The following is a 23,941-nucleotide window of genomic DNA, read 5'->3' on the forward strand; positions in this document are numbered from 1 at the left end:
GAATCAAATACATCAGATACGACTGAAACAGGATCAAAAACAGTATGGTCATAGGATCATACAGGAGAGGAGTCATATTAGGAGCAGAAAAACTCGACTTTTTCAACAAGAAGGAGAGGGTTTTTTCCCCTACAGACCACCTGTAGTTGAAGAACTTGCTTCCTCTGAGCAAAAGGAGGATTAATGAGTCATTTAGGTATTTATTCATGTTGACATTTTGGACTGATATGTGGATTCTGTTTCATTTAAAATGTAGTAATGATGAGATGGTTACCTGAAGTATTTTTTGTGGTCTGAGTTGAGCCTGAATGGGTGAGGTGAAGTTGACAAGGTGAAGAACCATATCAAGATATAGAAGGTTGTTTCTTTGAATAAAGTAGTTTTACTTTTCCTAGGTAAATTGGTTGAGCATCCCAGCACAGTACCTGTAATTCACTTTCTAATTATGTAAAAAAACCCAAACCAACCAAACAAAAAAACCCACCAAAAACCCTACACCCAAAGCAAAACATATCCTTATATGTACCAAATGCTTAAGAAGCCACAACAGCTTGAAGACACTGCCTTTGAAGTAATATTTTAAAAGCTGGCAAGACTACTGCTGTTTGAATGGCTGCCTTTTTCAGCAGTGTGTTATATTGTTGAACAGTTTTTCACTCCTGACTTAGAAACTGATTATGCATCCACTGAGCATAAAACTTTAAGTAAGAAGAGAAGTCAAATCAATGTTTTTATAAAAATGCACGAGCCACTGCCAAAGTGTCATCGTTTTGTGGAGGTATGCAGAGGGTCCTGGCATGCGGTCTGCTTGGGTTAGATTCATTTGTCTGTGACCCAGGCAGATTTTAAAGTTTAAAAATCTTCACTTTCACTTGAAAAATCTTCCTTGAATACACAGTAAGAAATGCTTTTAGCTCCTCAGCATGTAGCAAAAAATAAGTCCAAATACTGTTTGAAAAACTACAAACCTTTTAAAATTTCAGAAGCTTCTTACAAGAATTAAAACAAGAAGGAGATCATGAGTGGTACGATGGAGTTTTCTGCTCCACTTTCTGCAAAGAATCATGCAGAGAGCCCCATGTACCTTGGGAATGGAGTAGCTGCACTGCCTGACGTCAGGTACTCATGTGGGTGATCTGAATGTTCCCCTGCAAGCCCTTACTTCTCCCTCTTGCCTCCATGGGAAATTCAGGCTCCTTAATCCCAGCGCTCTCCCTTGCACCCTACTAGCAGACCAAGAGTCTCAGTGATGACATCATCTTCAGGTCCTCTCCAACTGCCTTCTGTGCCCACATGGTTAAAATTGGAGGCGATGGGGATGGGATACTTTAATTTATTAAATGTCCAAACTGAGTCTTACCTGATTGTTGCCAGTTAAGGTAATGCATAGGAAACAGCCATATCCCATATATTCTGCTCAAGGCTCTCTGCCCAGAGCATATTCAGAAAGGGACATATGAAAGCAAGTGGTAGAGTCTGCTTAATAAAAGAGTAGGCTTGGTCTGGTCCCGCTCTCTTAAACTCTAAATTGGCTAAGCAATGCTCAAAGTACCATGATGTCCTAGTGTCAGAAGTTAATTTCATGCTATTTCCCAGTTCTGATGTCATCTGCCTGCACCAAAAGCTTAGCCTGCATACAGACAGCTCTGCTGGTGTGTACACTGTCTTCCCAAGCAGTGCATATATAAATGGCATTTACAAAAAGCAGTGCGTATACGTGTAAACTACTGCAAAAGCTATATAACCGGCGTTTTCTCATCAGCTTATTTTCTATAAGCAAAGACTGCAGTTGTACATTTCTGAATAAAGTAAAATACTTCAGTGTGTGAAATTTCTGATTTTTCTCCTCTTTGAATTTCTGAAGAATCTGGTTTTATGCCAAACCCACTTTTATGGCAATATGTTGATTTTTATCGATAGAGTTATAGGAAGTGACTACATTGTATGATCACCTTGTCTATCATGCCTGCGCGTAGCTTTGAAAGGATGATGAGTGCCAAAAGTATAATGCAGTCTGAGTGTAATTTATGAGAACAACATATGTGTGAATGTTTTAGGAAATCAGCATTGTTTAGATGGAGCTGAAAAGATTCTGAACTCTGTCATCATTTTGAGGATCTTTAAAGTGAAGTGCAAAATATAAAATAATGTGGATCTGTGAAATCCTCAGTGTTATGTTATTTACCCTCATCACAAAGCAAATGATTGCCTGTGGAAGCTCTGAAAGTGCTATTTCAGTCTTCTTACTATATATTTCTTAATGCATAGTCTATTGCTGTTAAAGATGTGTTAAATTATGTTAAATGAAACTTTTCAATGACCTAGCATAAAACAAGTCCAATCAGAATGTAAAAAATAGTGAATGTTTTCATAAGCGTTTTGAAGTAGGTTGCAAAAATCTCACTGTTTGGTTCACCTTTCCTACTTGCATCTTTAAAAAAATACTTTTAATATTTACAGTTGTAATTAAGAGATCACCTACACGAAGACTAAGCCTGTCACTGTTTAGTTGTTTTAATGAAAGAACAGTTATATACTTGCAATAGATCTCTAACATAATTGAGGAAATAATATAGTGAAGACATTAACATGGTTTTTTGTTGTTGTTGTTATCAATTTATTGAAATAAGTACACCAATTTTTGTTGCTTGATATTTGTATAATTGGTAAGGTTAGTTGAGCCAACTGCTTGCTTAGGAAGATTCACTCCATGTGAATCACTTCCCCGATTCACTCATTTTAGACTATCATCTTACAAATGCTTATATGAATAACTTTGCATATATGTGTAGCAGGGTTTCAGTGAAATGAATGTTGATGCAACTGTTACCTTAGGTTATAGAATAATCAAACAGAGGTTGTTTTCATTTTGTTATTGTGGAATACCAAATGCTTTATTGTGACTTAACAATTAAACATGTGTGCACATACTTCAAAGTTTTATGCATAAAATAGAACGTATATTAATGTGTGATATCTATGTATAAAATTTACAGATACTAAGAAAAAGCACAATAGTAATGGTATATTTTTATTTTGTAGCTTGGATCATCCTCCTCTGTGCCTTTCACATCTATATTCTCGCAGCTGTTTATGACTGTTGTAGTCCCCCTTATTATTGGACAGGTATGTCTTTTAAATATACATTCTTATTTAAAAAAATAAGATAAAGAGAGCTATCTTAAAGACAGACTGGCAACCTGGTAAGCTGCCACATAGGAACAGCCTCAGGATAGTAAAGTCTAATATCAGAGAAAAGATGCTACAGTGCTCCCTGGAGCCACATTGATCTTTGTTGAGATTGAGCATCTGTCCCTCAGTACCACAAACATACGCTACTGCATATCGAGAAGGGAGTTTGTGAACATAAAGTGGGAAAAATGGCAGCCCAGACTGTGAGAAATTTCAGCCCCATACAAATGAGCTTTGAGAATACTATATAGTCCTTTTGTCACATGCCCTTTGCCTGGATGATGAAGGAAGTTCTCTCCGTGTAGTATCTACTGCTAATTACAGAAATAAAAAATTCTCTGCATTAAAAAACATATAAGGGCTAAGCAGTCAGAAGTTAAGAAATAATCAAATTAAGCGCAAGCCATTTTGCATATGCTTTACAATAAGGGTTTTAATTGCACAATTGCAAACTTCTTTCTGCATGATTCTCTGTCATTTGTTACACTGGATGGAGGGTATTCATGGAATGAGCAGCTGTTCAATATTTCATTTTACACTCATTATTCATATTGAAACACAAGGCCTTATTTTTCATGGCATATGATTGAAAACTTTCACTGAATATAAAGATATGAATTGCAGTATAAGATTTTCTGTGACACTTGTCTCTGTAGTATCTCTTTTTTTTTTTAATATTAATTATTTTTTTCTCCGTCACGGTGGGAAATTGCTATATTAAGACCGAAAGTTGTCAGAAGTGTCCACTATTCTTGGACACTTATTTGGAATTTGGAGTTTTTTGCAGTTTATTCCTAAGGGGTATCATTGCTGATTCTAGAATCCAGTTTAACTCTGGGTTCAGCTGGAACTTTCTGAATTTTCTCAGCCTAAAGCAGACTTTGAAATGGAAAGGTGGTTAAAATGTAGGTAAATGGAAGTGGAGTCTATAAAGGAACACCCTGGACAAGGTTAAGAATATCTGTCATTGCCTGTGCTATGTAGAACGGTCAATCAGTCTTGTATCAAACTCTAATTGCACATTTCAAAATTGGTATGTGCTGTAACTTAGCAAAGTCCTACTGAAGTTTGTTTCTTATGGTCAAAAAAACCATTAAAGTCTAATAAGATAAGCATGATAAGCATGATAGTAGCCACCAGCATCAGTACCTGCATAACCTGGATGTAACCATACCATGTGTAAAATGGACATAACCTTTGTGTCGCTGAAGACTACTGAATTGCTCACATGCTTTGAGTTACATGACTAAGAACCTTCGTATTAATTTGGACCACAAAGAGTTGCTGATGAACCTACCTGTGTATCACATTCTTATCTTGTCAAAGTTACATTGTCTCCACCAAAAGTGTACAAGCAAATTACTTGAATCTTCTAGTCCTGAAAGGTCAAAAACCAGGAAGCTATTAGTTGGAAATTTCTAGGAAACAAATAGCATGGCAGCAGATCTAGCAATAAAGTAACCTATAGTGATAAAGTATCAGCAATCTGTACTGCAATGTAGTAAGTCTGAAGATGATGGTAGATTGCTAGACAAAGTGATTGCAAAATTTCAAGAGGACTTTCATCATCTATGTGCATAATGGAGTGTTACTTTGGAAAGATGTTACAAGAAATTGCTATGTGAGCTAACTGGTGGAGTTGGGGTATTTTTTGGCTGCCGCAAATAGTAAGTCTAAGTAACATGAATTGAGCAGTAAGCATATGAAGTGCGTGCTCTGAATGATCAGAAGTTCAGAATCAGAGTTGTGGTGAGACTGAACTGAGAACAGATGTAATTTTGGAGTTCTGATAAAGAATGAAAGAAGAAAATAGAGAATCTTAAAGCTTGTGTAACTCTATCACAAATTTATTTAAAAGTGTGGTTTTTACAAATACACTTCAACAAAGAAATAGGATGATTCTCCTTTAAAAATGTTTGAAGCAGTTTCTGGAAATTAATTATCAACAGAAATAGCTTACATTCTCCTAAGCATAAAGACTTTGTTTCTAAGGTTATTGCACTTGATTATATCTGTACAGAGGATATGGAAGAGAGGAAATGCTAAGGACAGCTACAGATCAAAAATTCCAAAGGTAGTTCACCTTGATTAGGCAGAGCTGTACAAAGGTAAACCAACCTGCCCAGATAGGAATAGAAGCTATTTCTGAAGGTGGATATCCAAAAATAATGTGCAGTAATCAGGGAAAAACAATAAGCAAGAAAAGGACTGCCACCAAGAGGTACAGTGATGGGTCTGCTTGCCCTTCATCCGGAGGTGGCATGGATCTGCTCCCAACTAAATGGGAAATTTTGCATTTAGTTCGTAGACCACTACTCACTTGTTACTGAACCGTTGCACAACATGCAGCACAGCAACGTAATACTGCTTTGTGAATCACAAGTTGCTTACTCTGGGATTCCAGATGCATTAAGAGGTAATGGCCCACAATTCATGAACGCCAGTTTCAGCAACTGCTTCTAATTTATCATTTCATGCCCACAAGGTCAGTTCCTTACCATGCACAGTCATACTGTTCAGCAGAAAAAGTCAGTGGAAGAATGCCTGGTAAGGTTACCTGGGAGCAAGGGCTTGATTGGGAAAAAAATGAGCTTGGAACCTGCCTGCTTGCAGGATTGCATCTCTTCAGCCTTCCTAACTCAGCTGTGATCAACAGAGGCTTTGAGCTCGATCCACATCAGTGTAAAATAGAAAAGGCTGCTTAAAGGAAGCATTCTCCAAGGGCTTTGTTTTCCTTTAAAAAAATATCGCCTCTGGGAAAACCTGTGTTGCCTAAACGCTCATTGCCTGAGCAGGCTGCAGAGCCGGCTGTTTGAGCAACCCCTGGGATATAAGCAAAGCGGATGAGAAGGTGCTTTTAGATTTGTTTTGTTTGGGGTTTTTTGTTTGCTTTATGGCAAAATGTATCAAGAGTTTTGGTTGCTTGGCTGACTTGTCAGAATTTTTAATGATGGCTGGGAGAAAGAAGTCACAATAGTGTAATTGATGCTTATTTTCTGCTCTTTTTCAAACAATTTTTCAGTGTGGCAAGACTGCCGTTGACAGGAGTCAAACGTGCTTTTCTAGCCACTGACAATGAAATGTGTTGGGGCGTGCAGGTAGAGGCTCTGCTCAGGTGGTGGCTGCCATTTGTTAGGTAAAGAAAGAACTGTTAAAGGAGGAGGAAGATAATTATGTTATCAGAAAGGCACTGAGTCTTACAGATAGCTGTTACTGATAGATGGTCTTCAATAAGGAGAATCGCTCTGTTTTTTGCCAGAGATGTGCAGGTTGTCTAAACCTAAAAAAAACGTTGTGTCCTGCATCCTCTGTGTCTACAGATGTGTTTTGCTAATTGACAGTATGATGTTACTCAAATCAGTATTGATAGTATAATATTGTGTTTGTATTTATAGCGTAACGAATAAGACCTTTCTGACAAGAGGTGTTGAGAAGAGACATAATCGATAGAACATTAGATCTTCGTAAAATACTATAAGCCTTGAAGATCTGTAGTGTGTAAGAGCTGCACTGTGGATTGTGCACCACTCTTGTATACCTCTAAGGGGATTTGAGAATACTTGTTATATGATGAACATGGTAATAGATATTTCATGGAAAAGATTTTTGAATTTGCTCTGGCAGCTTGAAGTTCTGATTATTTTTTTCCTGGGTAGCAGAGTTCCAATGAAGATTGCAGCTCTTGAGCTGTTGTGATTTTGCTGAAATAATTGTTTCCTTGGCTATAGATGTTGGTAATACTTTTAGCCAGCAAAATGTAAGGTTTCGAGAAATGTCTAAGCAGTTTCTTCATGACTAGTTGTGAGATTTGGCTGAAGACTGTTGTTTCTTTGCTGATTTTTTTCTTCTGAAGTGACAGATAACAGGAACAGTGAAAACCACTGCAATATTTCCTTTTCCCTTTTTGCAGACTTTCTCCATTCTCTACACCTAGGTGCTTGTGACAGACTTTTATTTTATGTTTTATATTAAAGACCGATTTATGATTAAATGTTAATGAAATAGAATTTTCACTGTGCTTTCATTATATTCTACTAGTTTGAACATTTTTCAAAGCAGCACACCAAAACCCGCTGTTTTCTATGAATAAATAATAAAAAGCTTGTCTGTACATTATCATTCATGCATTCTCTGGTTGCCCCATTGGTAATTTGTCTGCCAGCATAAAGTGGGCACTTCACATTAAACAGACCTTAACTAAAGCTAAAATTAATGTTATGATTCTAAGTAGTTCTTCTTCCCAAATCTATAAAATTAAGTCAGTTGTACAGAAATCCTCGCTGAATCTAGTCACACACACAAAAAAACCCCTTGATGTCCTACAAGTAAAGGATTTTAAGTGCCTTCTGCATCGTTGCCCAAAATGTTCCAGAGGAGCCTTATCAGCATTTGGGAGGCGTGCTTATAAACACAGCTCTAAAAGGGTGCTACGTTGCAATACAAGTTGTCAGTGAAATTGAAACTAAAAAGCTTAGCAATGTATTTATTTTTAAAGAATTAAGAAATTGAAAGGGGAAGGTCGGTGGCAGTCACTAGGGAGTAGAAGGAACTATTCACCTAACCCTAATGTTTGTTTATAGTGGGTGGATGGGAGAAACAATAGTTAAAGAAACTGTTATAAAAAGGGAACAGCGTCAAATCCTTTCTTTCTTCTGACTTAAATCCACATGGAAGTAAGTCCTACTTTCTCTTCAAAGTCCAGGGCAGCTGCAGGGAGGAGGAGTGGTACCCTGGGAGGGGTGAGCGCTTCTGGAAGCTTGTTGCAGAAAACTGAGATGGCAGATAAACAGCCTTCAGACCACGGTTCGCTCCCTTCTGACTCAAAACCGGGAACAGAACCCAGTCTCCACAGAAATGCAAAATATGAAGAAAACGTGCTGCTGCCACAGTCTCCCTTTACACTTTTGCCATGTTGCACCTGTTTGTAAGGTTTTAAAGCAACAGTTGTAAATTACCCCAAAATGTGAAAGTTAATTCTGAAAATGGCCTCGTGAGTTTTATAAAACTTGCTTTGAAGGCGTATATGTGTCAGGAGCTATCTCTTGGGAGTAAACTGACTGACATAATGGACTAAGATAGCTTTTAGGGGAGTTTGGTAAGCTGGAGAAAGCAAGCAAGATGCTTGTAAAAAAAGATTTTTTTTTTTTTCCCCCCAGATTGCAAAATTGGGGTTTTTTTTCCATCCCATCTTCAGGAAGGAAATATTAGATTGCACACTCCATAAAATAAGGATAGATTTGACATTTGTTGATGTCCTACAAGGTATAGAAAGGTGGGTGAACCGGTACAAAGTTTGGGACTTTATAGCAGTATATAGGAAGAGTGAGAATGCGTGCCTTCACACAGGTACGGTCCCTATAAAATTATCAGAACAGGGTCTGGCTGAAGTGATATGAGCTCTGCTTTGGAAAAGGGTCTGTGTATTTGCACTGCGATGCAGACCTTGGATATATGGAGGGTGGCTATGCTGTAAAATCTGTGAAGGATATTCCATTTTATGTCGTTTCTACAACCTGCATAATCCCCCTTCCATTCCAGTATCTGATTCTTTCTACTGGTTTTCAGAGTCACTGTCATCTTAGTTTACTTTTTTTTCCCCAATTTTTCCCCCTTTCACATCTTCCAAGCTTCACTGAAGTAGTTCCCAATATCCCGTGCAGTCTTCTTTCTTGGTTTGCCATCACGATGTTAGAAGAGATATTGAGAAGTTATTGAACAGTTGCAAATATCTAGCCTGACTCCAAAGCTTTTCAAAAGAAAATTTTGCATTGCAGAGTTCCTTGCAAAGGACTGTTACTATAAGTGGTAATAGTATTAGTTAAGAATTGCTTAGGAATCTTACCTTAAAAGACAAAGTAAATAAGGTAACTGCTGCATTTAGGTGTAGTGATAATCCAGCATAGTCTCAGTTTGTTTCCTTGTGTTTTTCAACACACGGGAAAAGTGACTTGTGTTTGTTGAAATGGTAAAGCCCTGGGTGTTTTTCCCAGGTACTTAGAAGTACATACAAATACATAATAAACAAGAGGAGCAGAAGTACAGTAAAAACATTGTAAATTCTGTTGAAGATTAAATCAGTCCAAAAGAGTTGATAGTATAAGGAAAAATCTGCTTTGTGTAATGATGTAAATACCAAGAGATACACTTGTTTGTATAATGGAAACAGAAAAAGTGACTTCATAACCATTTCCCCTGTTTTTTTTTAATTTTGTGGGTTTAAAAAAAAATCAGTTGAAGACCTAGATAATTTTTAAAAGATGTACTGTATTACAGATGTCAGAAATTATTCCATTCCATATACATGGTGGGGGAGCTCCTTGCCCTATTTTCTTCAATTAATAATGAACATTAATGAATTACATTGTTTATTGCATTTTTTATCTTGTACGTCCAGCACTTGAGGCAGGTGGAAACTGTCTAGCTGTATTTTGCTGACAGATTTCTCCGGGTATACCGTGTGACTGTTATGAAGCTACAGTTAGATAAGTGAATTGTTTTTCTATAATATATCTACTTCTATTTTCATGTATGATCTTCCAACAGATGAGCATTATTTACCTGCTTTCCTGGAATAGCGGATTGTGTTGCTTTGTACAGGGTATGTTAAGTGAATTAGGCACATGAGCAGTTAGCCCATTTGCTTAGGGAGGCTGGCATTGAGACAAGGAGGTTATGGCAGGATACAGAGCAGTCTGAAGGAAAAATACTGTGGATGTAACCATCCTGCTAGAAGAACCGAATTGAAATGGGGACACTACAGTTAATTCATGTGTAATTACATTCCTTTGTTGTTAAAAATTAAATCCTGGGCAAGAGGAAAGTTTGAGCCTGGAACTGTTTTGAAGCAAATTTGAGCTGATGCCTTTCCAAAAACCTTTGGTGATTGCCAGGACATAATCACCAGGAGCTAGTTACCTGCTGGACAGATTTATGTTCTTTTATCGTCTAACTTTTCTGTGAATTTATCAGCATCTTTCATCATGCAGGTTATTTATAAAATATAACCTACTACCAAGTTTTGCTTCTCTTCCTCTCTTCTGTCCACTAAGCCACAGTTTAAGGGAAGGATTCATGATGCACTGTTCTTTCACGTGCAACCTCCAGGTCAACCATCAGGAATTCCGTGTTCTTTGAGGCTGGCCTTTAAATCTGCACAAAAATATTTGCAGTTCATCATGCTTCATGTGATCACTACCGCAGGACCATTGGCCCCAAAGCCTTCCTTGCAGAAGTAGTCCTGCAGGAATCTCAGCAGGGATACAGGTTGCAAGGCTTTTGTACCTTGAGATTTGTACCTTAAAAATTGTGCATGCATTCTGTACAACATGGGCGCATCCTGCAGCATTTCCCCCTGTAAAGTATGTTTTTAAATGCTTTTATGTTTCACATAATGATTATTATTCCAACATCTCTGCCTTCTCCCCCGACCCCTGATGTTGTTTTAACTGCATTTTTAAAGTGAGGAATTCCCTTTCACGAGGAACTGTTGAATCATTGCATCTGAAGAGTACTCCCCTTCTTGCTCTTTTCCATCAGTGTGCCAGTCTAATGCATCTATTTTGGATGTCAGTCATTCCCATTTCTACCCCAGGCTGTAAGTTCATCTTTTCACAGGAGTATCGGTTCAGACGTTTTCTGAACTGCTTGTTTCTCCAGTGCTTGTCCCTCCCTTGTCCCCTGTTGTACTGGTATGTGCTTCAAAATACTGGACTGTGTCATTTCAATGGAGAGGTGGCACATCAGTATAGTGCCTGAGTCTGGCGTCCTTTGTACAGGCCATAACATGCAAAAATGATTGTGTTAGCTTTTGCTTTGTTTGCAGGCAAATGAAGCTTAATGTCTCTGTCCAGGCTCCAAATTACCTATGAGATTATTTATTTAATCATCTCAATCTGCATTGCTTGTGGCTTTTCAACCCCTGTTAGACTTCCTGTCAGAGAGTGCCAGCACCACAGAACAACAAGGTTCGCTGGCTGGCTCTGTACTTTATTGTGTGTAGTCTCTATTGTATTTGTGGGATTTGTTGTTATTTCACTACAAATCTTCATAAATTTTTTTTAAGTTCTGTGTTAACCCTGAAAAGTTATAGAATTGGGTTGAGAATTAAAATGCTTTCAAAGCATCTTTGTCCTGAAACAACTCTGCAGGGCATGAATAAGTAACAAATGGATTGTTTTTCAGTCAAAATGCATCAGCTAACATGAATTTCCCCATGAAAAATCTATTTGAGTTTTTACAGATACCTGTAGGATTATATTTCTCCACTCTTAAGTTATACATGACTTTAGATTGCCTTGAATCAACCTCTGAAATTATAGATCATCTTGAACCTTGTGAGAAGATCAAAATGTATGGGATTCTGTTTTAGAAAGGATGTATTTTGTCTGTGTTTTTACAGTATACATTTAGCATGACACTGGGTTGATTAGATGATTTCCTGAAGCCACAATTTAGTTCTTCAGGATCTGACTATGTAACTAAAAAAAAAAAAAAAAATACAGTGCACAGTAAGAAGCCATGCTGGTATTTATGGTTGTTGATTCATAATAACCCCAGACTAGAGGTGGATATTTAAAGAAGATATCAGCCAATTGAAGATTTTGAGGAAATACTGCTTGTGATTTCATTTTTAAAATGTTTTTCCTTTCTCTTACATGTCAGTCCATGTTAAATATGTGCATAAAGTTATTATTGTAATATACGTTATAATTACACCTTGTACAGACACGAGATTATAGTTTTCATAATAAATACCGCCAGTAGAAGTTGTACTGTGGCATAATTAACCATCACTTTTCTTTTTCAACATCTCGTTACTTTCAGTATAAATATTCTGGAAGGACCATAATTAAATAGGTGGTCTTAAGTGGCTTTTCTTTTTTCCCAATGTGACCTCAATTTATGGGATAATAGGATTTTTTTTAACTTCCTTAGAAAACACTCACTTTAGGGATGAAAAACCTTGCTTTTTGCTTCTGATAATTACAGAGTCCCAAATCTGCTCAGATTAGACTAATCTGATCTTCCCATTTGATATCTTTCACGCTGCGCACTAAATGTCTTCACTCAGCTTTCTTGCCTCTCTTTCATCACTGTAGTGGTTTATTCCTACCCAGTGGCATATAAGGAGGCGGCTGAAGGAGTTCCACTGAATGCTCTTTCAGGAATCTGGCCGTATATTCTGAGTTGTGTTCTCTCTTTAACATCTGGCAAGTGTGAAATTTTAAAGTTGAGTCTTTTCAGTGGGGTGTTGAGCATCCCCTTACATGATTTCTTGTAAATCTGTTATTTTTCATCAGCGGGAAGCATAGAAGTGCTGGGAGGTAAGTGCTGGTCTTCAGCCTGCTCAGCTTTGCGTGAACCTCATGTGCCAAATTTTTGGTATGTGTCCTGCCATGGGGTCGATGAAGTCTGTTTGCTGTGGTCACTGGGATAGCTGCTTCCAGGACTTGCAAACAAGCTGGGAAGGCAGTGAGGAAAACTGACAGCTGTGAGGTCAATCCCGCAGCTTTGGCAGTTAGTGTGTGAAAAGGTCCTGTGGTAGCATTGGTGATGATGCTTTGATATTAATCTTAACTACCTCTAAAATGTTGTGTATTATTAAACTGATAGTGGTCATGTTTATTAATGGTATTGCTATGGGAAGGTAACAAGACACCTTTAGAGCCCTCTGGTTGAAGTGTTTCAGGATCTCGTGCTACTACTTCTGAAAGAGCATGGTAACAGAGAACAGGAGGTCTCAGGAGAAATTAGGCAAGATAATGCAATTGCTGAAAAATTAACACAAGTCGCAGCTGTATGATAAAAGCTTTAAAAAGTTTTTTCAAACCATATAAAGTAAAGAGAAAAACGAAAAGCAACTGCCTAGGCAGGGCTGAAATAGATGCATTGTATCTGCTGAGGCTTAGTCCTGTAGTATTTGGCATAGTTTGAAAGTTACCTCAAAATTTATCGTTGTTTCTAAAAAAAATTCTTGAAAAACAACTTCAGATTCTGCTTCCTGAAAGTGCAAAAGTTCTGCTAGGTACAATAAATTTCCTTGTTTTCATGTGTTAATTCTGGTATTCTAAAAGCGTGCAAATAGCATTTGTCTTTGGATTTACAAAAACTCTAGATATTCAGAGTTTGAATTATTTAAACTCCCACAACACATGCACTTTTGCTTTTCAAGCTTGAGTTATAATTTAATTAAAAACTTCTGGTGCATCGCTAGCTGTTTAAATATTAAAGTGTTCCATGGATCACTTTCGATTATCTACCATCATGAAATTCCTGAAGATGTCAGATTTTTAAGATTCCCAAAGTTGCACTTGGAATTGTCTGTTGATGCAAAGGGGACTGTGATAATTACATACATCCATTAGTATCAGCAGAGGAGATAAACTTTGGGGAGGCTTAATGGGCATGTCTCAGTGACAGCTAGCAAAGAACATTTGGCATGATTAAGGATGGATTTGAATGTACTTGAAAATATACTCTCATTATGGACACCCAGTGGAAGTTGCACTACAAATGTTAAATTCCCCAGAAGAAGAGTTGTGTGGCAGGGAAACTTTGAAATCCACTGTGGCCGTCATCCAAATTACTCTCTTCTCTTTGTGTCTTTCCGCTGTCAGATTCACTTTGTGATGCCCAACTTGGCTCCCTGCATCTTTGAAAAGAGGCAACCTGTTGGTTTCTGTGTTTCAGATTGTCCGAAGATACATCAAGGACTGGCTTGAAAGGAAGAAGCCTCCTTTTGGCGCTATCAGCAGCTGTGTGCTCCTGATGATCATCTACACAACGTTCTGTGATACTTTCGCCAATCCTAATATTGATCTTGATAAATTTAGCTTGATTATAATAGTATTCATAAGTAAGTTCAGCCTTAAAGCATCTCTTTTATCTGTGTTTCTGGTGTGTAATGAGCTATATATACTGGAGAGGCTGGGGCTGCGGGGACACTGGCATGGGGCTAGAGCTTGTACTTTTGATGCTTCTAGTAAACCAGATTACCAGGTTTCTTAGGGGCTGGATGCTTTTAGGGGGATTGAGTAAGCATTGAGAGAGAGATGAACCCTGCTATTTAGGTGTGCCTGAGGTTGCTCAGTGGTCCTTTCTTTCTAAAGGGGCACGGTATTACTTTCCACGTGTTTATGATCATTCTGTTTGGCTTCTGTGTTATTAAACAGCCATAAATGCATAGATGTTGCATTCCAAACAGAAAGGAAAGATTTGGTTTTGAGCTGTTACTCAAAAGCACTGTTACAGCTTTTAAATAGTTCTTCCTTACCGCATTGTAAACTTAGAAACTAGTTGGGAGTTCAAATGTGTTGGTATATTTCTGTGGATGAACATGTTTCTTGCAGAGTTTGTTTTAGGAGCACTCTAGTCATTCAGCCTTAAATAACATACATATGAGAATAGACTGCTGGTATCCTTGCCATCAGTTAAAAATACACTTGCAGATCACTACCTCCCAGGGAAAGGCGGTGGTGTACAGGACTGTCTCCTCTCCCAGTAGGGAATTCCCGTCTTGCTTCAGACTGTCCGGAGACAGGAGTTTCAGTTTGCTGGGGGGGGGTGTGGGCGGGGGAGGTAACCACAGTATAAATCACATCTTACACACTCTAAAACTGTTAGATTTCAAGAAATCAATGCATCACCTACCTTGAAGTGTGTGTATGTGCACATGTTCTGTCTAATAAACATAATGTATCTTCTCTAAATACAACCTCCACTGAAGTCAGTAGGAAATTTGCCCCTGCCTTTTGTTCTTACTGTAGAGTTCTTACTCTATCCTAACTGTGGCAGTTTTGGGATTATGAAACACTATACTTGTGTAAAATACTACATGGAATTACAAATGGTACTGTACAAATAGTTTGTTCTGAAAGCAAAGGAGGAGGAAGCTATGCTAAGAAGCTTTTTTTTCAAATTGGAGGAAATACTTGTTTGCATAGGCACCTGAGAAGGACCACATCCCAGATGCGCTTAAATCAGTGCAGAGTTGTCAGCAAAAAAAGAGGGATATGGAAATTTTCAACTCTGGCTTAACATGCAGAGAAACTCAGAATGAAGTAATTTTACGTTACTGTGCTTACTGCTACTTTGAAAGAAGAGTTCATTTTAGGTAAAAAAGCATGTTCTTCCTTCAACAGTTAGAGTGGTTGCTTCCATTGCCTTTCTTGTCCTTTCTTTTATTTCTCTGCAAGACAACTCTGCATTTGTGCCACATGTAATTATATACACCACTTGCAGTGCCATATACTGAAAATCATTATATATACATTTTTGTTGCCAGTGTGCATAGCTGGAGTTTCTTAGTAAGAATATTAACATGATCAGTGAAACTGCTTGGAACATATTAGACATTTGTTTTTTTCTGAAATATTTATGTAACCAAAACCCAAGGAAGTTGTGGAGATGGATATGCACATTGTATTCTGGAAAAAGTTACTGTACCACCATTAGATGTGTTGTCTGGACATGTGTGTTGTGTTGTATCAGGATGTGAAAGTAGCACAAGGCGTTTGAGATGAAACGGCATTTATTATTCTGCTGATTTAATGTTTTTATGTAATTTTTATGTTAATATTCTAGCCACAGCAAAATATGCACAAGGGATAATTGGTAGCAACACATGCTTATTGCTTTACAGAATTATATGTATTAAGGGATTTTTTTTTCTGTGCATATTAAATTAATGTACTTAGTTGCAGAAAAATTGTAATTCAGGAACAATGGATTGCTTCCTTAGTTCATGAAGGAAGAATTAAGTGCATGCTGAGGTGACATTTATACATCCTAGGAAACGTATGTAAGAGAATGGAAAATGTCACCGGTAGTAGCTAATGTCCCTGCCACGTTGCCCAGTTGTAAAATGGAGTCAAAATCAAATGTGTTGTCTTGGCTTGCACTACCCTATGGGACACATTAGCCTTACTGCATTCACAAGTTTTGCGAGGAAAAGGGAGAGGACCCACCCCAGATTCTGATGCAAACAAAAGCCCTGCCCCTCCATAAACCACAGACACCCAGAAGAGGTCTGGGCAGGGCACAGGGCTTCTCCACAGCTGGGGGGGGCGGTTCCTGTGCTCTGGTCTCTGCAGTCCCAGCAGCTACTCGTGGCACAACGGGGAAGCTGCCTGCTTCTCCCCACATTTCCGCAGATCAAGGGTGGGCTCTGCACATCCCACAACCCCTGCGGGCGTCAAGAGAGCTGGCAGAAAGCAGAGCTCCCCTCTGGACCCTTAAAAACTGACCACACTTACAAAGCTGACGGACCTTGAACGAAAGCTGCTTTGTCTGATGTACACCACCCCAGCTCAGGAATTAGCCTTTGTCTTGGAGGGAATGAAAATGTCTACAATGATATTCCCTTAATAATGATGATTCATCGGGAGAGTTATATACCCAGTGTGTAAGAATACTGATTGTAATCATGCTTACGCATTGTACTTTCTCCTGCTAAATAGAAGGGGGCTAAATTTAAATACTTGGCAACCAAAGCATGTCTGTGAGATTTTATGTTGTCAACCCAATAAGCAAAACTAGTGCAAACAGAGGTGCAGCATGCAATAGTGAACTTCCCTGCCATCCACTGTGTCAAGAAATGCTTAATTCAGATGAGTTACCTCAGGAAGGGATTGTGTAGCCACAACATTAGCTCCAGCTTTCTTGGTTGTAATGATACGTATTGTTCTTCCAGATATGATGGTCTTCAAAGGTTTTCTGTCATTGGATTTCTCTGGCTAGACTTGGTCCAGCCTAGCTTCTGACCTGTTGTGTTGGGGGAAAAAGGCATCTACGCAGCAATTGCAGAGATTTAAGTCATCTTTACTTCTGTGATCTAAATCTAATTTTAATTTGTTTCTCTTTCAGTATTTTCTGTTCAGATGAGCTTCATGTTTTTGACTTTCCTCTTCTCTACAAGGTAACTGAATGTGCTGAATCAGAACCTTTGAATATTTGGTTTGCGTGATATCTTTGTTTTGGGTGATACAGTTTATGCAAATGTGTAAGGGCAGGTTTCTGAACAGGGGTGACCTCATTTTGGTATTTCATGTTGTCCTTACTGCATTTTCTCTGTTAGAGTTTCATAGGCTAAGAGAGCAGGACCTGAATTCTGTCCTTTCTTGTGTGTTAATTACAGAGTTGTTAAATCTCAATCAATCACTGCTATACCTCATCCACTGAAAAAAATGGATTTGCACAGATGTCACTGAAGGTATAATTTGCCCTGCAGACATGCTGATGACATATGAGAGAGAGAAGTCAGTTTGACTTTTTACATCTCAAGATACATTTGCTGGGCTGGCAATTCACTCTTCTCTGTATATGTCAAATGTGTTACATTTATATGGCGATTCGTAAAAGACAGTTGTCCTGAACAAATGTTTGATAGAGCTATTTTTTTTTTTCTTCTTAAATATCAACGAGAACAGTTGTACATTCACTTCTCAAAAAAATAGTAACATGAGAATGGTGTTAGCCAATGGCTTAGTGCATCACTTGAGCTGGTCAGAGAATCCACCATTGTCCTCTCGCTTAGACTTACTGGAGTATTTTTCTTAGCAGTAGTCTGCTGAATGGGAAGTGCCACAATACAGCAGACTCCAGACATGTGCTTTATATAAATTATACAGTATTTGTAACAGAGAATGACAAAGAAGGATGCGATGTCTTAGAACTACTTATGCTTATTTAGTGCCACAAGAAAATTTCTCTGTGACAAGATCATACGTTGACCTTAGAAGGCATTTTTAAATAACTTTTGAACTGCTAGACCTAACCTGAGGGGAAGATATGTCCCAAGTGTAAAATCTAAAATGCCATAAGTAGTAACCAACTCAGTGTGGTAAATATTTAGAATCTCATAAAATTATTCCTAATCTGGACCAAAGGGTGATCCATTGGCCAATCATATACCTCTCTCTGTATGTCATTTTTCCACCCTTCCTGGCCTTACTCACAGTGTGTAACCCCTTAGATGCAGTTTTTTTCTGAAGTGGAAGATAGCTTACATATTCTAATCAGTACTCATAGTGTAGACTCAATATACTATCTAAATTGAGCTTTTTGTCAACATTACATACCAGGAAAAGAAATCGTAGGTCTTTTTTTTTTTTTTTTTTTTACAGAGGCAAGCTGGCCACTGCTATGATACAGCATGTTTGCTAAAGTAAACCTGGCTGGAATAAAGTTATGTCCTACATACTGTGTGTTCAGAATTCCTCTCCTTCACACAGGAGCATATTCATTAGAGAGTTTGCCACAACTGAGAAACAATTTTGCTTTTAAAAAAAATAAAATCAAACACTACTGTTCATTTGTGGGTAGAATTATTTCTGTCACTAGACCTGATCAAAGTGATGTGAATGTGCATATGGATTCTCAAAGTAATATATTTGATCGATGATGTTTTAAGAAGGTTTTTGCTATCAGAGGTTATTAAAACTCTTTCTTTTCTAGGAATAACTCTAGTTTCACACCAGCAGACACAGTGGCTATCATTTTCTGTTCCACACACAAATCCCTCACCCTGGGTAAGTCAGGAGATAAGCTTTTGAGCAAAACAACAGTAACATTCATACCTTGCTGTGTTGAAAAAAAATGTTGTTGGTTGCTGGCTTTTCTGCTTAAATGGTTTTGGTTTTACTGTGACAAGTAAAGCTACCAGTATGATGCTAATAGTAGGATAATATTCTTGCACAGATAAAATAAACACTTATTACAAGGCTGATAACATAGTCTTCTCAGCTGATATTTTAGCCGTTATACAGTAAGATCACCTTATTTATGGAAAGATGGATTTTTCTGTCTGTTGTTATGCTGCTCTGTTGCCTAATCCAATATTGATAAAATTTCAGGTTTGTAACTGAAAATATTGTAAGGTGTATCTGCCCAGTCTCACAGTAAAATCTCACACCTAAAAGCTGGGATGTACAAGTGAAAATCAAAGCATGTAGTGTATTCAGAAATCACAAATAGACGCTACTGTCTGTTGCTTAACATGAGCAAAATCTATGTGTTCATTTTAAGTCTGCAGATATTTTGGGTAGTTTTATTTATTAGAATTCATTTATCAAAACATCGTTGAGGTATTTGTCACTTACGACCCCTTAGTGATAATAAGATGTTCTGATGGGAATTCACAAAATACTGCTAAATCAGTTGTGCTTACAGCCACTTGCTACTGCTTCATCCATTATGTTCAGTCAGTGAAATGACTAGAACTTGAGTATTTTTTTTACTGTTTTTCAAAATATGAAAACCTGTGTTTGATAAAACATATGTGACTGAATACATGCCTTTTCAAGACTGTATCTGTCAAAGAGAAACACAGCAGGTGTCAATAACAAAGGTAAGAACTCAGTCTGAAACAGGGGAAGAACAAGTTGGGACTTAGGTGAGATGTTTTCCAAGTCAGTTTGATATAGCGAAACTCATCTCAGGGTTCTTTGCTTCAGCCAGGCCTGTGCTGCACAACTCTTAGCAAGTGCCCTTGAAAGTCTGTGGGAAGTGAAGGAGTTCCTGGAAGACAAGAAAAAGGCAAACATAATGCCTCTTTTTCACAACGAGGAGGGGACGAGGAATTATAGATCAGTGAGTTTAACTTCATTTTGTAGAAAACTACTGAAACAAATACTTACATAAATTATTTTAACAGTGTAGGAGGAAACAAGGAAATGAGGAACAGCCCCATAGATCTGTCAAATGCTTATCATACCAAACTAACCTAATTTCCTTTCACACAAGGTCCTGTGGGTTGCAGAGAAGTAGCAAAAGTTGTATGGCTTGAGAACATTATGGCTTTTGACATTTGCATGATGTTTCGGGCTCCACAATTCAAAAATTATGTGGACCAACTGGAAAGAGATCAGAGGAGAGTGCCATGAATGATCATAGGTCTCAAAAATGTGACCCCAGAGGAAGGCTGAAGCAATTGGGATTGTTGAGAGAAGAGAGCTGAAATACAGTAGTGATCTTCAAATGCATGAAAGGTTGATGCAAAGAAGGAAGACAGTAACTCTTTCACAGTGAACTTTTAAAAGGGAACGACTTTGTTACAACAATGATGATGATTTAAGCTAACAGTCAGGGAAAGCTGACTAATGCAGAACAGTTTAGCATTGGAATATGTTGCGTATTGATATCTTGAATCTCCTATCATTATAGACAAGCCTCAGACAGGAATTAGATAGCTAGAGTTGATCCTGCCTTGGAGCAGAACATAGATTAAATGACAATAGGTCTTTTTCAGCCAAATGTTCTATGAAACTGAAGCTCCAACTAATAAATGAGCTTGTATTCAGGAGGATGCTTTTGCGCTACCTTTCCTTACTGCTCAGGGCCTGCGTTGAGATTGCTGGGTAGTTGGGACCTGTGCTTCCCTTGCTGTATTCCATCTCTGGGGCTCAGTTTTGTCAAGGTTTATTTGAGACTCCTAGGCTTGTCTTGCGTGGGGCCAGCAGCAGTGTGTCCTGAATTGAGCACCAACCCCGATGGGGAAATGATCTTTTTGGCAGCACCTGGGAGCCCATCTTTGGTAAGCCTGAGGGCCCTGCTGCCTTTGTGTGCACCCCTACACAGTGTGTGCACTACGTAGGTGTGCCTGCTGTGTATCAGTTTCAAGCTGGCTGTTTTGGAGACCACTGGTATTTTGCTGTGTTTGGTATTAGTACCAAGTCCAGATCAGATAGAGCTGCGTAAAACCACATTTCTATGTAAATGGGGAGGATCGGGTTTTATAAAGCTGTAGGGTGATGAGGCATGGCCCTGAACTGGAACGTTAACCAGCGCAGCTAGCATTTATTGCTTCACTGAAGGTGGAAGCAGAGTAGATCTAATTTGTTTTTAGGGATCAGCCATTTCTGAATGACAGTTAAATCCATCCGCAGCACAGTCTTGTGCACCCTGATCTTAGCAGAAACAAGAATATAGGCATTTTGGCCCTTACTCTTTTGTCGTTCTGTCACATTTCTCCTTGTCCAGAGGTGTTTACTATAAACTATGCAACAAGAAACCTTCTGTCCTCTTGTAGCAGAGAGAGTTTTTCCCTCTCCCTCTGTCATTACAATGCCTGAAAGCACAAACACAGCTCAGGGTCTGGTTTCACATCTGTGTGGAGCTCTGCTTTGTTTGTCTTCAAGATTCCAATGGTAGTGTGTAAATGACCCCCCAACACTTGTTCTTTCACTTTGAAACTGATTTCTCTCAGCTTGGCAGGTGAAACTCCAAATAGGTACGTCTGGCCCATTCCCCGGGGAGCTTAGAATGGCACCGACTAAAGTGGGAGAAGAGCTGACAGCTTTAAAGCTTTAGAAGTGGTAATAGGAGAGGCATGAGAAGACTTTTATAAGTCACTTTCTCCCACACCATATTACAAAACCAACTAATTCCCATGCAGTGCATGCTCATGAGGCCAACTGCCACTTCCACTGTTGAATCCATGAATAAGTGCTTGCTCTGCACGGAGATGAGTGCTGTTCCCATATGCTGGGTTTTATTTTGTAGACAGAACAGTTGACACACTTTTTGTCTCAAAGATCAGAGTGCAGGGCATGTTTGTGTAAGGACAAATTACACAGGGTATGTACCTTTGTGTTTCTTAGTTAGGAACACAAGCTGATATCTCTGCATCGAGGTGGGTGCTTTGGCAGTTTTTTGAATACAGTGCATCACATATGCAGAAAAACTAATGTTGATTTGTATTTCACTTAATGAGTGAAACAGGATATAAACTTACAAGGAGCGAAGATAAATATAGTATTCACAATGCCCTCTGGCATATTCAGCCACACTTTGTTCTCTTTCTCTCCTTCTCCCTACTCACATATATGCACAGTACATGTGAGCGCACACATATGCGGACATTTGATGCATGGCTTTTATTAGTGCATTTGCCATTGATTGATTAGTACTTAGTATTAGTACTTCTTCTATTGATTGATTGCAGATGAAGTGACTATTTGACCTTTAATTATGAGCCTTGCTATTGAAAATGACATTGAGCTATGGCTTCACATAATCCATCTGGAAAGCCCGACATGATGCCATTCCCTGGAGTTCATTCAGTAAGAAGAGAAGAGGCCTCAAGGAAGTGCAAAGCTATCAGTGTGGCTCATGTAAAAAAATACTGCGGTTGTTGCTTGCACTTACACAAAAGTTGCAGCCAAGTACAGAACATTATTTTAGCTTTTGCAGAGAGTGAATTGCTAGCTAGAAATTATGACTGCAAAAGTAAAATGCAGGATTTGTCAAAAAACACTTTCACTTTAATTCTTTGTTATTTACTATGTAAAATTATTTTATCAGCAAAAAATGGAGTACTGCTACCTATTTGGGCTACCACAAGTGCAAGTGCTAGTACTGTAGGTATGACGAACAGCAGATTGGTAAAAAACAAACAACAAAAATAACCCCATGTTATAATAAAATCAAGGTACTGTTTGTGATGCAGAATGCATTTTTCCTCATTTGGATTTATCAATGTAGCAGTTCTTTCACCATAGAATTCTTAAAGTAATGCAATCAAAGCTTCTAGGCTACAAAATAGTTTCAGGAAAGAATAGAGTTCATTTTGCGAGTAAAAGCAAAATCACTAACTTTCTTTGGTATTGTTTTAATTTCATTCAGACCTGTTTTTTAAACACTCAGCTTCTTACTGCATGAGTACAGAACTGATAGTCTGTACTTGAACAATTCTTAAAAGCCTGCTGTAATGCGCAAGTAGATTCATTGTCCATGAGTGGATCATCTAGGCTATGGATTAATCACCCCATGCCTTCCCCCGAGTTCCCCAGCTACACAGTGTGACAAGAGTGCATCATGCTCACATATAGCTCCAGCCTGCTCACAGCTATCTATAGTTTGCTCATCTTTTCTACAGATACCTCCTTACAAGATTTGAAAGAGATAAATAATATATTGGCACAGCCTAAACCACTGCTGTTCAATATTAGCTAGGTTTTTGCTTCGTCTGTGTTTTTTTTATACCCAAACTCTGCGAAATGCCATACTAATCAAGCGCAGACTCTTTTTATTGGGTGGTGATAATTACCTTTCTCCTTTAGAGGGCAAAGTGCCAAAAGGTTCTAACTCGTGTTAAGATAAAAGGTAGATAATTTTGTTTTCAGAAAGGAGGCATCTCTTAATAATTCTATAATAGAAAGTAAGACGGTAAAATGGGGTAGGTTGCCCTAAGTGAGTATTCAGGCTATACTCTGTGGTATTTTTGAAATGTGATGGTTTTTCTCTGCTCCTGGCAGAGAATTGTCCTTGAAGGCGATTATTCATCAAGGTACTAACTGTGACTAGTTATAAATGTGTGAATAATTCCTCTGACTTTTAGATAAGGATGTAGAAAATAATACTGGTTAATTGCTCTCTGAAAGTTTTCAAGAGTAAGACTTTTGATACTGTTTCTTTTACTTTCAAAACTTTCCTACGAGTGTTGAACAGGAGACATTACTGCTGGCATCATGTCATACTCTTGGTGTTACTAGTGCTTGAATTTGCATATTTTCTTACCTATTACAGACTTTTAGTCCCATTTCTTGCCCAGGTGTCTGCTAGAGTGATGTAAGTGAAAATGATCTGGCAACTCCTCTGCCTAGAATTGGTGGGTGCTGACCCTTGGGGCAGGAGGGAAGCTGATGGGAGGAATATGCTTGAAAGAATGAGTGTCTCGTGGAGGCCGTGTCTGGGCCAATATTTACCCCTCGCTACGTCCAGAGAGTCAGAAACTCTCTCCCATTCCTTCTTC

The 23,941-nt window shown here is 38.5% G+C and overlaps 1 protein-coding gene across 1 annotated transcript in view; it reads left to right on the forward strand.

The window, feature by feature from the left end:
• The window catches only part of SLC10A7 (solute carrier family 10, member 7), a gene marked incomplete at its 5' end in the record, with an annotated part of 141,895 nt that overhangs the window by 102,043 nt on the left and 15,911 nt on the right, over positions 1 to 23,941 (forward strand). The window contains 4 exons of the mRNA XM_010296267.1: positions 3,043 to 3,126; positions 13,882 to 14,047; positions 17,056 to 17,107; positions 18,646 to 18,719. Coding sequence (XP_010294569.1) covers positions 3,043 to 3,126; positions 13,882 to 14,047; positions 17,056 to 17,107; positions 18,646 to 18,719 — 376 coding nt within the window. The remainder of the gene's footprint in view (positions 1 to 3,042; positions 3,127 to 13,881; positions 14,048 to 17,055; positions 17,108 to 18,645; positions 18,720 to 23,941) is intronic.

Source organism: Phaethon lepturus, unplaced genomic scaffold (assembly GCF_000687285.1).
Source record: "Phaethon lepturus isolate BGI_N335 unplaced genomic scaffold, ASM68728v1 scaffold13361, whole genome shotgun sequence".
In the NCBI taxonomy this organism is placed as follows: Eukaryota; Metazoa; Chordata; class Aves; order Phaethontiformes; family Phaethontidae; genus Phaethon; species Phaethon lepturus.